At 34.9% G+C, this 16,597-nt stretch overlaps 1 protein-coding gene across 5 annotated transcripts in view; it reads left to right on the top strand.

Moving 5' to 3' along the window:
- LOC117342174 (neutral cholesterol ester hydrolase 1-like) overlaps window positions 1–16,597 on the top strand; it is a 52,252-nt gene that overhangs the window by 29,707 nt on the left and 5,948 nt on the right. Inside the window, exon 1 of one of the 5 annotated variants that reach the window (XM_033904203.1) lies at window positions 1,389–1,404. The exons of 2 other annotated variants lie outside the window; for them this stretch is intronic. Coding sequence is in view for 1 of the 3 variants with exons in the window: in XM_033904200.1 (XP_033760091.1) it covers window positions 15,373–15,430 (58 nt within the window). In the remaining 2 variants the exon portion in view is untranslated. Of the gene's footprint in view, window positions 1–1,388; window positions 1,405–10,452; window positions 10,558–15,207; window positions 15,431–16,597 lie in introns of those variants that run through there. 2 more of the 5 variants (XM_033904201.1, XM_033904200.1) reach the window with 2 other exon arrangements.

Raw genomic sequence — 16,597 nt, 5'->3', positions numbered from 1 at the left:
CTGTTTTGACCCCTACTGACTGTTGGGACATTGCGCTGTGAGTTTTATCTGTTTTGACCCCTACTGACTGTTGGGACATTGGGGCTGTGAGTTTTATCTGTTTTATCCCCTACTGACCGTTAGGACATTGGGCTGTGAGTTTTATCTGTTTTATCCCCTACTGACTGTTGGGACATTGGGGCTGTGAGTTTTATCTGTTTTGACCCCTACTGACTGTTGGGACATTGGGGCTGTGAGTTTTATCTGTTTTGAACCCCCCCCCCCCCCCCCCCCCCCCCCCCCCTTCCACCACTAACTGTTTGGGAGGATGTTGGGGCCATGAGTCTTATCTAGTTTGTCCCCTACTGACTGTTTGGGACATTGGGGCTGTGCGTTGTATCTATTTTGTCCCCTACTGACTGATTTGACCATTCATGTTATCCACTTAGTAACAAATAATTACTTAATGGTTAATTGACTGGTCTTAATCCTTTAGTCACTTATAAGTGAGATCACTTATCCAAAATATCATTCATTGTAACAGACGATCATTTTTGACAACAATTGCAACAATTTTAAATCTTGGTATATGTAGATGTCTATTTAGTGTATGTATAATTCTGAACTAGCTACACGTACATAAATGTTGGAATATATATAATGGTCAGATGGATTTATGTTTAAATGAAAAGAATAACATGAAATAAAACATGAAGTTCTGATATAGGTTAATATAGATTATTGAAAAGTTCAACACGTGCAGAAAATAATGTGTGAGACACGTATGCTGTTGTGACTATTGCCGTAACACGATGCTGCCTCCCCATGCGTGTGTAATGACACTGGAAAGATGGACTTGGCCATTGATGACGTCATCTGGCTGTCTGTGTTTTTATCAGGAAATAAAAACGATGCCCCCATTTTCTGGCAATGTTTTATTTTTGTATCTGTAAGCCCATGGCGACGGAACATTTAAATATAGAGTAACAGTACTGGAGCAGCAAAACGTCCTTCATACGCGGCATCCTGGTTGTCATGGAAATGAAAAGTATGGTACTTCCTTCAAACAATTACGCAGTTTTTTCATATGTTCATCAAAGTGCCTTGCCAGTCACAGTAGCATCATAAATCTGCGTGATTCTGACACTAAAACTGTGTAATAATACATTGAAATGGAGTCTACACAGAGAGTCATGGTGTAATACGTACGACTGGTTTCAATATGTTGGCTAAAGTGCGCGGACACTACAAACAAGTTCAAGAACTGATTAGATAAATATATAGAAGGACAGGAAATAATGTATGAAGACTTTAAGGTCATAGTAAATTATACCGGAAGTCACAGCAAAGTCTTAAAGTCAAACGAGTCTGATGTGGAGGATCCCTAGGGAGCCTGAATCAGAAAACTACGCTAAGTAACGCTAAGTAAGTAAAGCATGCTACATGTGACAACTGTATTCAATGCTACCCCTCTATCATATACGCTAACCAAGGGTTACACTACGCTAAGCTTAGCGTAGTTTAACCCTTGTTTAGCGAAGATGCACCTCTAAAAGCATAATAATAAATTATGTCATTGACACTGACGTCACATTAGTATGTTGATTGCACGAGAGCCCTATCGTTTAATGATGGCAGGAGTAGGCCTACACGTGACATGAGCTTTATTTCTTGGTTCAGCGATTTTAAGTGATACATTTAGATAAGAAATTTGTATATTTGTGTAAACACATGTCACCGTACAACACCTGTGTTTTATACACTGGTCGTGGGATATCACAACATTACACGACGTGAATCGGTGCTCAGGATGTCTAATGAATGTGACACGATTGCACGATGGGCGATCGAAACGAAGGGTGTGCGGTAGATAGCGTGTTTGTAAACACAATGAATCAGATACGGAAGTGTTATTGATCCGAAAGTTAAAGTAGTGTGTTATCTGTCGTCATTGTTCTGTGTGTAGATTGTAAAATGTTCAAATTCAGTGTCCGGTTGGTGTAAAAAATAAAAATGAAAAAAAACCCCAAAACACAACAATTTAAAATCAGAAACGTTTACCACAAATCAGTTCAGCATACGAAATTCAAATACAGTTATAGAATCTTAAGAGAGGCAGTATGACGGTAGACATCCGAGAGGGCGGATTGATATTTTGTAAATTTTGTTTGATCCATTAAAATATTAAGAATAGAAATCTCATTTGTCACAATTGTCGGCTAAATAATCACTTACTAACATATTTTATTTTCTAGGGTCAGCTTGAATAATATTCAGTTTCAGTATAAAAATAAATGTTTTGGTTACCGAACGCAACTCCAATTTTACTGTGACGTTGCTCATCCAAATGACGTCAATGGATCGTGACGTCATTTGCTGTACGTCTGTAACTTGTGTTATCGAAGTTGGAAATATTATTAATATCTCGCGTTCAAACTGGATGAAACGGTTGGGATCTTGAATGTTTCTGAGGCTTCTATAAGGTTACCGATCTACGTTGATAATCAGGATGGCGTAGGCTATGTACAACTTTTTGATATGTATGATGTAGACAATGAAATCAGCCATTTTGTAAAGGAGATAAGATAACACGTAAGTAGCATCACTCTGTCTGTCTTGGTTCCTTGTCTAATCAACATGCATGACTGCTAAGGTGATTAATATTGCTAACTAACCCCCCACCCCCACCCCACCCGACACTGTCATAGATTGGTTTTCAACTATATGAAAAGAAATTATTGGACTACTTCAAGTATGAGGAATAATAGGTATTTTATTGAAATTGCCATTGTTGAATTTCTAAGCTTCTGTGACAATTGAAATAATTATGTGGTTAAATGCGGAGATGTTTATAAAAGTATCTGTTATTATTGCAGGAGAGTAAATGTAATTGCGGTATGTAGCATTTTGCTCTATTGGGTATATACATGGAATTGCTAATGTAAAGAAAATGTCCAAAATTTTAATATTTACCTACAATGGACTTGAGAGAGTCAGATATGAATATTTCTATTGCGAGAAAAACCATAATAGGAAAGATGTTGAAACCGAAACTCCCCAGAAAACTTGAAAATACATGTAGTATCGATGTTACATCACTTTTGAAATGGGTTTCAATCCAGTGTCCGTCTGATCACAGTAAAGCCAATATATTTCGCCGTATATTTTTTTCTTATTCAACGTTTAATAACATTAAACACTTGTTTCTAACATTTTCTTCATGTTTGAAAAAGTATGGCTGATGTGTAAAACAAATTCGGTTGTTTAACGAAAATCCTTACATAAAATCAAAAGCTTGTATTTACCTAGAATATTATAAGCGTATTATAACAATAATACCGTAACATTTTAGATTCCCCCCAGCATTTATGATAATGGGGTCATCAATAATAAGTGTGTTGGAGGAAATGTGATGCCGAAAGGAAATGTTAAGCTTACAATACTTGACGATATTTCAGAATAACATAGATAGGTACAGTAAACCAATAATGAACCCTCTATTTAACATACGGGACGGTATTATGAAATTGGCGGATATACACATTACAATTATATACTGCAAGGCGTGGTTTTACCAATACTTGTGAATCTCGATATCAAATAGTGCGTCACTTTCTACTCATTTCTATATTGACTGGTAACTAATAAACAAGGTCTGATATCAAAGATATCACAGTAAGGATCTAATAAACAAATCTGAAGCGATTCCTGTTTATCCCTGACTACCGGTAGTCGAAGCATTACTGGGTTCGTAGCAAGTAGAGCAGAGATTTAACCCCGGAAAGCAAATGGAAGTATGACCCGTGCTACATATACACCATTATCTAGACATTGTAGATGTACTTACATTATGCAATATATAACTAGACACTTCCTACGCCTGTTCGTTAACACACGGTAAGCATTCCGATGTCCTGATTCATTTTTGAACAAAAAAAAATCCGTTTTGGTTGGTAATAAGGTTATCGATAAAATACACTTTTAAAGTTTTTCTAAAATTAGCATGACTTGTCACTTTAATACGATGTATTATTAGTAACAGGCGAGCTATATATATCCTCCCGTAGGGTTAAAACGGATCCGGTATAAAGATGTGGGTTATCGATTATTTTAACCCGCAGTTTACAACTACATGTACGATTGGTCAAGTATGCTTACCCGAGAAAAATACTAGAATATCAAGCACCATAATAAACCAATCAGAGAAAATCGTGGTCTGACGTCAAATTAAAATTGTGGACAGAATTTCCATACTAGTTCGCCATCCTTGTACAATAAACCCATTAACGTGGCTAGACACTTTTACCGCTGGCAATTTCCCATCTGTTTCAAATGAAGAGATAGAAGTTGTTTGGAAAAAGGTACAGGGGCTTGGCACGTGGAAAAGGATAATAAAAAAAAGAACGATAATACGTAGTAATTTAACAATAATATACAATTACAGCCTTTTGTTAAGGTCGATACATGATTTTATTAACCTAACTAAAAATATTAACCGAGAATGAAGTCCGAGGTAGATATTTGTCTAGATTAATTCAACCATGTATAGACCACAATCAAAAGGCTATATTAGTTTATTATGAATGCTATGTTTAAAAAATATGCAAGATATTTTGCATTATTATTTTTGTTGTAATTGTTGTAAATAATGTTGAGATTTATAGCAAAAGGCTATAATTGTATACTGTTGAACAATACCAAGGGGGAATAATTCATTATTTATCTATTTTAGAAACACCAAGTCAACCAGCATTTTACCAGGTTTTTTTGTACGGCCATTCTATTTGACTTCTAATCGGGAATCACGTGACACTGTTTTAGTCAATCAGAAAGTGTGATCAATATGATTTAATTTCCCAATATATACATTATGTATATCACATTCAACAATAATATTATCTTTCAACAATAATATATATCAAATTTTATTAATTTAACCCAACAATTAATTATCATTGAAAATATAGCATTGGACTAGAACTTTAGCCAACTACAGTACTGGAATACTCTCAATCCTCAATTCTTTATTAATCTTGAGAGTATACATCTCATCGACATAATACAATTACAAGAATACAAGAAAATAATACAAGTCATCTCGGGTAGAGCAATGCACCGGCATATGACATTATAGCATGCACATATTTGTATATATATGTATATGTGTGACTCAATAAGGAAAATGAATAGTATGGATCAAACTACTAGTTACTAGAAGCCAACAGAGTAGAACGTATTTAACAGGAAAAGCCTTTCTTAAGTAAGGTTGCAGACATACATAGTCAATAATATGTTTATACGATGTGCATTTGGACGAGGTTAAAAAGAAAGAATCTCGCTTAAAAATGTCTAATAACCGTCATTTTACTAAGGTCTAGTATTAAAATTACCCTGCGCCTGCCAGTACTCGACCAAGCCAATGGCACATAGTTCCTGTTTAACTGAAGCTACCCAATTTTTACAATGTGGATTTTATTCATAGCCTATGTACATATCTTGATAACATGCACTTAATATACAGTTACGAGAACTCAACAATTTACAACAGTACTTGAAGATTCGTATTTTGCGCAAAATGAGAAGAGGAAATCTACCAAGTTCAGAATAGATCATTGCGTTTGCTGTAGATTTACGAACTCCTAAAATATTTTTACAAAAGTCTAAGTGAATTTGTTCGATATCAGGCGCTTTGTGAAAACCCCACACCTCGCACGTATAGTTGGCTACACTGCCAACGTACGTGTCAAAAAGAGTCAGCAAGGTACAGAAATTTAATAACTTTGAATTACATGATCTTTAAGAGAAAAAAGTGCTTTCCTACACTCAGTGTGTACTGCAAACTCTTAACTTAATGCCTAGAGTGGAGAAGAAATGACAATGTTCTCCTCTTACTCATCATGCAATCGAAACAACAATTACAGTTCCATTGTCAGCCATCACGTTGTCTTCTCTTTAATTCATTTCACTAGTTTGATCCGTGAAAACACTGTCATGAAAACCTTCGATTTGACATCATTATTTGTGTTTTTTTATCGACTAATCAAAATGTGTCTTATTAAATGGAATTAAACGTCATACCAGGATGGCCGTGCATATGTGTTGACATGTTTTGTGAATCTGTCATGTAGTCAAGCAAACTAAAGGGCACATAAAAAGTTTCTGATTGGTTAGATCTTCCAAAACAATTTCCAACGTAACCAATCAGATTTTAAGTGCCCTGAAGGGATCGATCGGAGCTTGCGAGACAGATCACGTAGTTGTAGGGATCCCATTAACTTAATTTTCTTACATTTTTTGTGTACGTATAGTATTTCAGGTGAAGGAAATGAATAAAAACACAATGGGAGGTCACTATAGCGTGCCAGAAAAAAACAAGTGTTAGGTTTTCACTCTTCTATAGGATATGTGTTCTGGAAAATAATTCTTGGGTGTACCATTTCACATTAAAAATTCAGGTCATCTATCAGATTTCTTTTGTTGTTTATATTAAATCATACAAAGAAGGTCAACGCTGGAGTAGAGCAGAGTCCCAAGTACCTATATGTATATACAAATGTATACTATAATTCGGGGAATCATTGCACACTAGTATAACTTCTCGAAGTTACATCTAAGGTATACATAAATGTACATCAGCTAATAACCGGATATTCAAGAACATTTCCTCAGTCTGTCTGATAGACTGAAATATGTTACCCAAGGTAAACTTGAAAACAACTTATTTGGAGGAGTAAGTCAGTAACTCTGTCTTTAAAATGTCAAACCGAATTTGAGCAAGTTAACAATAATATGGATTCATCTTTTTAATCGCTAGGAACATCTTAGCATCATTTTGTTATAAGTATTGCCTTCATGTCAGGTAACCGAAAGATATTTCCGGTGTACTGTAGCAATATGGTTGTTTCGTTTCAACCTGTTTTGCTAATCCAATGCTATTTATAAACGTAAACGTACCTTTTTAAAGAAATATATTGGCAATTTTCTTTTAAGAAAGAAATCCTCATCAGATCACAAGTAAGGGTTTATTTCTTCTGAAAACACATATTAATTAAACATTATCTATTTCATTTCAAATACTGCTAAAGGAAAGGTGAACGAAACAAACTCGATCTTAATATAATATTGACTGTTAAAACCCTAACGTAACTTATTTCGTGGTCTTGTCTCCGGTTCAGGAATACCATTGCGAAGTCATACCAAGAATTAAAGGTTCAATCATAATTGTCTTGGCGCAATTACGCCCCGGAATTAGCTACATATGTACTATTGAAAATTGCAATTTTGATACTTTGTTTGAAAATGACGCACGCATGGTGATACTTTAGGTAATGTCTCAGTTTGCTTCAGAAAGTAAAACGGATTTAATTGATAATGAGTATACAAGTTTGATTACAAAGTAGTTAATCAATATTTGACATACTTGACATGACTGTCAAGGTCAACAACAATGTCACTGTTACTATAACATTGTCATTATTTAGTGCATTTTAATAAACGCCACATAATGGTCAAGTATGAAAATACGATTTTATATTTCAGGTTTCAAATTCAAGCACAGATCCACTCCTACTATTCATAGAAACTACTTGTTAGCGGTCAAGTCACCTCACTTGTAAATGGATTTCGATTAAACGTAATACATAGGTCAAGTTTGAGTATTGATTATACATTATAATATACAGTTTAAAAAATATCAACTTCATAAGTTATATATTTAAAAGAAAAAAAGAAAAAAATCTAAATAATTACATTGCAATTATTTTTGCGTTTCAACAACAATCGCCCGAATCTATCCAAAATTTTAAATGCAAACAAATGCTTCATTTTTCGTTCATCGGTTTTATTTTATGAGGATTTTTCTGAGGAAAAATGATCATATCTTAGCGGTATATTTGAATAAAGATGATATTTTATATAAACTTGCTTCTGTGACGTATTCAAAATAATATTATCAATATGTTAATGTCTGTATGTATGATCGATATGCACGTATTGGAATATAATGCCCTGCGCCCAGGAAATGTTTTCCTATTTGTTCACACATTACATTGTTTTGGACTGGTGCATATGATGCTTTATTTGAGAATGGCTCAAACCTTTGGCTGTAAGTCACTATCTTTCTCACTGGTTAACTTTGCTGTAGAACCTATATAATAGAGGCGTTATGCCTTAAGCTATGATAATCTAACTTGACAGGTTTACGCATCTGTGTTAACCTTACCATTTACGTCTCTGTCAGATATCCAACAGCTATAGTTTGTTTTACTTGCTTTCATTAGCATATCATTGAAGATGGTTTCCTCCATTATCATTTCAAAATACATCTGTGTATATATTCTTTGTGCTTGTATCTTAAGTAATGACTTAGGTTACTACAGACAGAGCAAATATTAACTTAATTCTTTAAGGAAGATGTAAGTTTAAATCTGATCTATATAAGCCTGAAACAGTTCATTTGACTACTACGTCATTTTAGGATCAGAATTCGCGGAATTATGTATTCGCGAATAAGTCGAATGAGGTGAGTTCGGGAAATTAACTACTCGCGAAATATAAGTGTTTTACAGTACTAAACAACAAGAGGCCAAGGGCCTCGTAGCTCTCTGGACGTTGATACAGTAACGTGCCAATTTTAGTCTTTTTTTTTTTTTTTTTAATTTTGCTATATATTCTTTGTATTTTTAACTTTTTCAATGAATTTTCCTGACTTTGTGTATTGATCGTTTTCAATGAAATTTTGTACTCTTATAGAGAATCATAATATTTTCACTGTTTTCCGATGTATATGACTAGAGAAATCATATATATTTTTTACAATACCTAATTTTTTGAACGCCATTTTAACGTTATTTTAGTAACGTCATATAGAGAAATGGCGTCACACGGAAATTATCAGTGTAGACAATTCTGTATTGCTCCATAAATACTCAACGGAAAAATAAATAAATATTATGAGAAGAAACTATGGACATTTCTTCATAACATGACGAAATATTGTCAAAATCCGTTCACATACATATTGTAGTAATGTTTCATATCAGTGTGTTTGCTAGGGACGTATACGTATACCTCGCGAGACACTCTGTACACTGTAGCAGACGACATAATGTGTATAAAGTAACACGCATAGCAGCATTTTTTTGCAGCGGCACAGGGATACGTGTGTTGCAGCACATTACTATATACACATTACAGTGGGTTGATATAGGAACTTTGCCTCATAACTCCTCAGAATAACGTTCGGCATGTCCCTGTGACACCGAATATGTCCAAAATGACACCGTAAATTGACGATTACTCGAAAATGAAAACATTTAACAACTCAAATTTCTTGTCAAATCTAGTTCGTGTCGACCCCAATCATGTGTCTTGAAATCCATTCTGACAGTCCCACTGTTTCTGATATCCTCTGTCCACAAAATTTTAATAATTCTACTTCCGGCAAAAACATGAGAATGACTGCGTAAGCTCTCCTGGACTCCGTCCAGAGAGCTAAAAAGCACATTTGAATTGTTTGCTACAAACTGTATACCATGAGAATTAGAGCTGTAATTATTGTTCATATATGTATATGTATACACACTATTTATCTTATCTTATTTTCTAGTATATACATGTAATCGTTGTTTGTTTTTACTCCATTAACGCGGTCGTGTACACTTCAGGTGATCTCGATTAGTTTAGTGAGAAATACGTTTTGACAATATCCAGTAGGATTCGTTTTATTAAAGTCATCTTCGATCTTCGATATTTACATACAATTCCGCATCCTGTTTTCAGGTAAAATATTCTAAAGATGAATACACGAATTAAAAAAAACTAACCTAACATTGTATCGCTGATATCGCTTTGCTCTTGCTTGTGTGTGGCATCATCTACTGTTGCATTAACCAAAGTGCCCGCCGGTAAGATTAGACGAGGAAACGATAGGTTTGCGATTGAGGAAGTCATTTCCATTAATATCACTTAGATGAAATAGGGAGGAAAATTCCAGATTTTGGGTCTTACACTTGTCATATCATAATATCAACAATTTGTTTGATTTCATTTGCTTAAACAGCCTATAAGAGGTCATACACTATAACAGAATACCTCGTTAGCACAGAGGGATCGTAATATGTTTAGCAGCCTTCTCTGGAATGAAGGCTGATTAGGGTGGCGGATCGGTGTGTACATATCACTTCAAACAGTACTATTGATAAACTATATATACTATCCAGCAACGTTAATAGAACACCCATATCAGATGGGCTATGTTTAACTTATCTGTTAGTTTAGAACGTGCTTCAAATAAAAACAAAATGTAGTAAATATTAAGGTGATATCCAGTAAAGTATGTCAAGCCTAAATAAATCTATCTAATACAAATAAAGCTCTGATTACTGTTTGTCTCAAATTTCATGTCCTATATACTAGGCAGACAAGTTGCAAAGGTCAAAGTTGTACCCGATATTGTAGAACACTACCCGTCAGCTGTCTTATGATAACGACAGTTATCGCTGGTCGTAATAAATCCTGGCGATCTGTTGTTTACCGGAGAAGGGCGTCCGACGAACGAAGTGGACATCTAATTCACAGGTAAAATAAGTCATCTAAAGGATGTGATGAAGTATAGAACGTTTCAGTGACACTAATATGGTGTGCGCGATACTTAGTAGTGAAGATATCATAATGAAACATTAACAGTTCCTTTCCTATTTGATATCATGAAGGGAATACATTGTAATAATCTATAGATATACAAAATATACCATTTTAACCCAGACGATCAAGTAGAATCAAAAATGCTATTGAAGAGTTGGTTCATTTATGGGCTTGCTTGAACGGAGACTACGTCAGGGCCGTTTTATAGTGACGCGGCCATGTTTGTTTCTAAAGGTTCACCGAAACTTATCATTGGCACATTATTTTAGTGGTCTCCTTTCATGGACTCCCGTTCGTCTGTTAATACGTATGTGGTTCAGATCACATTGTGGTAAAATTGAAATTATGTTTGACTGCACAATACATTATTGTTTAAGCTCACTTATATAAAAAAAACATATGTACATGTAGGGTGACAACTGACCAGGTGGTTTACTGTTTAAGGACTCGCACAACTAAATCAGCCAATCAGCTGGTGTTTCACCTGAACCAAGTCCCTGAGAAAAATGTGTTTCTCAGGTTTATAGCTGTTTTCCTAAGTAAATAACATATGGAATGAGTCCTTTCTATATACGAGAATAAAGAGAAGGGTTTTGAGATTTGGAAAATCACAAATATACACTCCTGCTGAAAATAGAATGACGTATGATTCGAAGTGTAAAAAGGCGGGAATTCCCCAGGTGGGGGTTTTCCAGTGTACTGTAAATGTCAGGACTTCGAGTTTCCGTCTGCTCTTATATGCCATTAAACCTATACACTAACATTTGTCCGATAGAAAAAAACTTCAAACTTTAATTTGATATAAATTACACATCATATGAACTTCAAACGAGCTATTGAAGGGATGGGGTCACTTGTAATAGCATATAGTAAATTATTAAGTTGTGCGAGTCCTTTAACACTTTCGGATTAAGTGTTTCGCAACCTAAGAGAGCCCCATTTTTTCATGTTCATCATTGAATAGCGTTCTAGATGGTTTATCGAAATGTTTTATTTTAATCGGCTTTCAACATATAACGATAAACGACAATTTATTATGAATTTAAAACTCATAACCATCCATCAAAAAGTACTGTTGTTTTGGTTACCAAATGGCTCATTACCCATAGCGTTTAGTGACCCTTAGTACTTGTATGTTTAATGATATAGATGCGCCTACAATACCATCTCATAAATGATGCTGAATTGAAGGTAGCAAGTCGTGGGTAATGCACACACATGTTATTTCGTTTATAAAGGAAATAAAACTTCATATGGCCTAATGATTTTTTTCGTAATACACAAGGAAATTAATATGTACATCAAGGAAATCGAAATATTTATCTTATTAGCGGATCGCAAAATTTCATATCAGCAACTTAACAGTACATGTATATATAATAATTATCATGAACGCGTTTCCTTAAGTATATGACATTACAGTTACAATGGGCCTTATCAAATAGGCTACCTCGTATAATGACCCACGACAGTATGTTATCAGCGACATTACCCACCGAGAAGTGTCCTAACAGCTCATACATGTACGATAACATTCATGACCCAGGCCGTTTAGGCCGGTGCGTTGTGAACAACCTATTCAAAGCCTGTTCAAAAGATGATTAGCTTAATCATTTGATTAGTAAAAATGTAACTTCTCCTTCACTTAAAAATCATATATATACTATATATCATGTATATCCTTCAAAATCAGCAGGTATGCAGAGACTGGTAAGTGTTATAGTTCAAAATTTTGTCAAATAAATTTTACCAGAAATTATTTTACCGGTATTTTAATATTGTTGTTAGCCTAATCACCTTTTGAGCAACTGGGCCCTGGGGGTGGATCAGTGGAGAAGTGCCCTAACGTTCATTAATATACGACAACATTCATGTTCCAAGCGGTTAAGGCCGGTTGATGTTTGCTGTTGTCAACATAGTGGGTCAGTGGAGAAGTGTCCTAACATCTCATATATGTACGATAAATTCATGACCCAGGCGGTAATAACGCCAATAACCTACGAACGATAGGTGTTGTGATAGGGACATGAGACATCCCATTGAAGACACAAACCGTCCCATCCCTGTTGCAGAACTCGGGATTTTTATCCAATTGTTAATTCCTGACTTGCCTACCCTTCCTGTCTGCGTTTTTTTCTTCTAGCGGTGTCTGTGACCCCCCCCCCCCCCCCCCTCCGCCCAACATGGATTAAACCCCTTACCAGCAAACAAACAATGTTAGATGAAACAAACAATGTTATAGGGAATAGTGTATTAACCATAACAACAGTCAACAACACCAATATATATGTGTATTATTATCTTAATCACAATTTGTGTTCATAGCATATTTCATATCTCATTATCGTGAGATCAAAATGAACCCATAAAGGATTTATGCCAATTTGATAATAATTATTTAAAAAAAACTTGTCATTATGGACAAGTAAACAATGGGTATCGATGTAGCTGCACTATTATCGTGAGAATTACCAGGAAATCCGAACTTTACTGGGAGGTAAGAGTTGCACCCACAGGAAGATTCGTAAACACAATTTAGTTTTTTCTCTCCATTTCTCTTCATACTTAACATCACCCTTTCTTAATGTATATGCATGTTAATGTTTAACGTTTCCCCAGTTTAGAGGTCACCCCTGTGAAGGAGGTAATTAAATCTGCCACTGGTCCTTAGTTAAGAGGTCGCCTTTGTGAGGAGGGTAATTAGATCTACCCCTGGTTTTTAGTTTAGAGGTTGCCCCTGTGAAGAAGGTAATTAGATCTGCCCATGGTCCTCAGTAGAGAGGTCGCCCCTATGAAGAAGGCAATTGAATCTTTCCCTGGTCCTTATTTGAGAGGTCGCCCCTGAGAGAAAGGTAATCGAATCTTTCCATAGTCTTTAGTCGAGAGGTCGCCCCTGTCAGGAAGGTAATTTGATAATACCCTAGTACAACTTGATGTTTAACCGTTTTCGGTATATGATTCGATGTGGTGCCACACTACCGTGTCCGGGAGCGTCAGTGGGATGGCATTATAATGTCGTCCGTCAGTGGGCCATCATTACGGAATACAATGCTTAATGGTTTTACTATTTTAATGTCACGTAAAACAATACCTAACACAACCTTATTTTGAAAAAAACAATTGTAGAAGAGGACTCACAAAAAAAAAAAATCTAGATCTAAAAAATTGAAGGATGAAAGTCTTCTCAAACATGCACTGGTAATAAAATCATTTTTTTGATTATGAATAATTGTAATGAATTTGGTTGAAATTTGTGAATTTAATCATTGTATTACAGACTTTTTATTTAAATGTAAAGCCCTACAGGTTGTCATATCACTGCCTAAAATGTGACTGATAGTGTATATAAACAAATTGGAGAGGACATCCAGTCATTGTGATATAAACCGAGATACAGAAAGAAGGCACGACTGACGTGTACCTCAGTAAGTTACCGATTTCGTAACGTTACGAGATTAAGGTTAATGATTATGCCTGGTAGTCTGGTGTTATCATTATCACTTGAGAAAACATCGCCTGGTATACCTGTACAATGTACATAAGTTGATATACTCCTTACACATGTTGCTTGACATTGCTATTAATTTCAAATTAAAATCTAGTAAATTCATTAGATACATAGCTTTGTAGCAGTGATCAAGATCGCTTCACATTAAATTAATTCGAATTAAAAAATGAAAATGTCAAATCAGCTGAATACTTTACCTGTTATAAAAACAAGACGACTAATGAACGGTAATAACATGGAAACAGACATCCTAATAACAGTATTGTTAATTAATTATAGCAAAAACTAGTCATAAACTAGAGTCACGCATGCTGCATATTGTGTATAATTTTGACACACATCACTTCCGGCCACACTAGACGCTATAGTATACATTGTTTTGGAATTCTGTTATTGAATTACCGTGTTGTCTGCAGAACAATGAGTTATCAGATCCAAGGTATGAAATCGAATAGAGCAGCTTTATAACTGAACAGCTCAATTCAAACAGTATTTGCTTCCTTTTAAAGTGAATGTTTCTGGTCAAGAATCAGAATGGGTCATATAAGTAAAATCTTAAAAGTATGATAATAAATGGCAAGACCCGGACATAACTTAATCTGTATTAAACAAAACAGTTTTCTACATTAGACCCACGAGGGAGTAGACGCCATTATAGGAAGTGCTTATTTATTTAAAACCGGAATACATGTAAGGATTTTCATTTAATGCTCCATTTACCAGCTCCTGTTGATGATATAGAGTATATATGTCAAATTGAGAAAAACACATTAATGACATTTTCCAATAAGGAAGTATCGGTCAATTAAATCTGAAGTTATTACAAATTTTCAAAAAATGACCCACTTGCTGCTGTAAACAACACTAGCTTTGTGCGAATTACGACAGCTCTCATTATTTTTGATATCACTGGTTGAATGATGAATTAGGCGTAGGCAATACGGGGAGCATCCAAGTGTGAATTTTAGAATGCATTCTTACCGGGCGAGTCACATTACCCTGTCAATCATTTAAATTTTGCCAAAACCCGCAAAGCAGATCAAACCTGTTGAGTGTTGTGTAGGATAAGGCCGAAGTCGACATGGTGTGCCTTAGTGTGTTGTGTTGAATTATATATAATTCATCTATCAATTTCTACAAATTGCTGTGTGATTACGTGTTTGTCTTGTGTAACAATACATTCATTGTTCACAACAGCGTTTTTGAGATTAAGATTGTGAGACAACCCTAGGGAATTGAAAATGTCGGAAGACGGAATAATGGAACGAACCATTGGCATGGTCGATGCCATGTCTATGTGTAAGTTTAAACAGTTGTATGAAGAAGATATTATTTTATGTGCGAATTAATTATACACATTCTAATAATTAATTTAATGAGCATTCCATTCAAGATAACTCGTCTGTAGTATGATACTAGAAACGCTCAAAAACCTGCGGTTACATACTTAATCTGGCATGTGTGAATTGGAGCACAGTTGTTGAACTTGAATGTTGACGCAATGTTTATGGTAGTTATGTGTTGGTGTCCAATACTTGGTGTTTAGTAAACATGTAAAATGTTTAGTCAAATCGATAACATACAGCCGAATACTTCGTTTACACACTGAGAACGATTTGCACACTTTTGATAATTTTGACTAACGTATCACTTTTTGGCCAAAAAAGTCTTACCGTGTGGAAAACGCGTTTAAGTAGAGTCCGAAAATATGTCCGTTCCATTACGTTTTACTTTTAATTATCACTATACAGTTAATTTAATTTGCAATATTACTGTAATTGTCTCATTGTTATAGAAATATCTGTCGCTATGCTAGCGAACAACTCGTACTCTACAGAATTGGAATGTTAACTATAGTAACAATCGACCTTCTTATATATAGCTACAATATGATATATTATGAATATCATATATTTTCATACAATTACCATTATAAATTTCAATCTGTATCTTGTTTCTTAAAAATGATCGGGTTACATGATAAATAGTTGAAAAGGAATACATGCTATAACAGATTGATCTTGAAGAAGTTAAACTGGTCTATTTTATGACCCAAGCTACTTAAATAGTTCATTTTCTTTTAAGTGTTACTATCTACATGCTGTGTACAGAAGACACATGGTAAACGAGGATTAATTACGGGTATGCACCTAACCTTGACGTCTGCAGTTTTTAAGATATTTATCTTAATTGTTAAAACTCACAGTATAAATACTGTGCATATGGTTATCATAGCAAACATCACACAAGAGTCTAGCGTTTCAAGTGTACATATTCACATAACGCGAATTTTAGGTTTTATTTTTTTGCAAATTTGCAACTGAACTAGCAATTGAGATAAATTAAATGATTAAGACACTTGCTTAAGCTTTTGCAAAGGTGCATATCTTCTAATTATATTTGAAATTTCAGGTTTTTTTTTATGAAACCTTTAGTGCCTTTCTGTGTGTGCCAGTATCTCGGTAA

Source organism: Pecten maximus, chromosome 14 (assembly GCF_902652985.1).
Source record: "Pecten maximus chromosome 14, xPecMax1.1, whole genome shotgun sequence".
Classification (NCBI taxonomy): domain Eukaryota; kingdom Metazoa; phylum Mollusca; class Bivalvia; order Pectinida; family Pectinidae; genus Pecten; species Pecten maximus.
The sequence above is the reverse complement of the archived record's forward strand: the minus strand, read 5'-3'. Positions and strand labels throughout refer to the sequence as shown.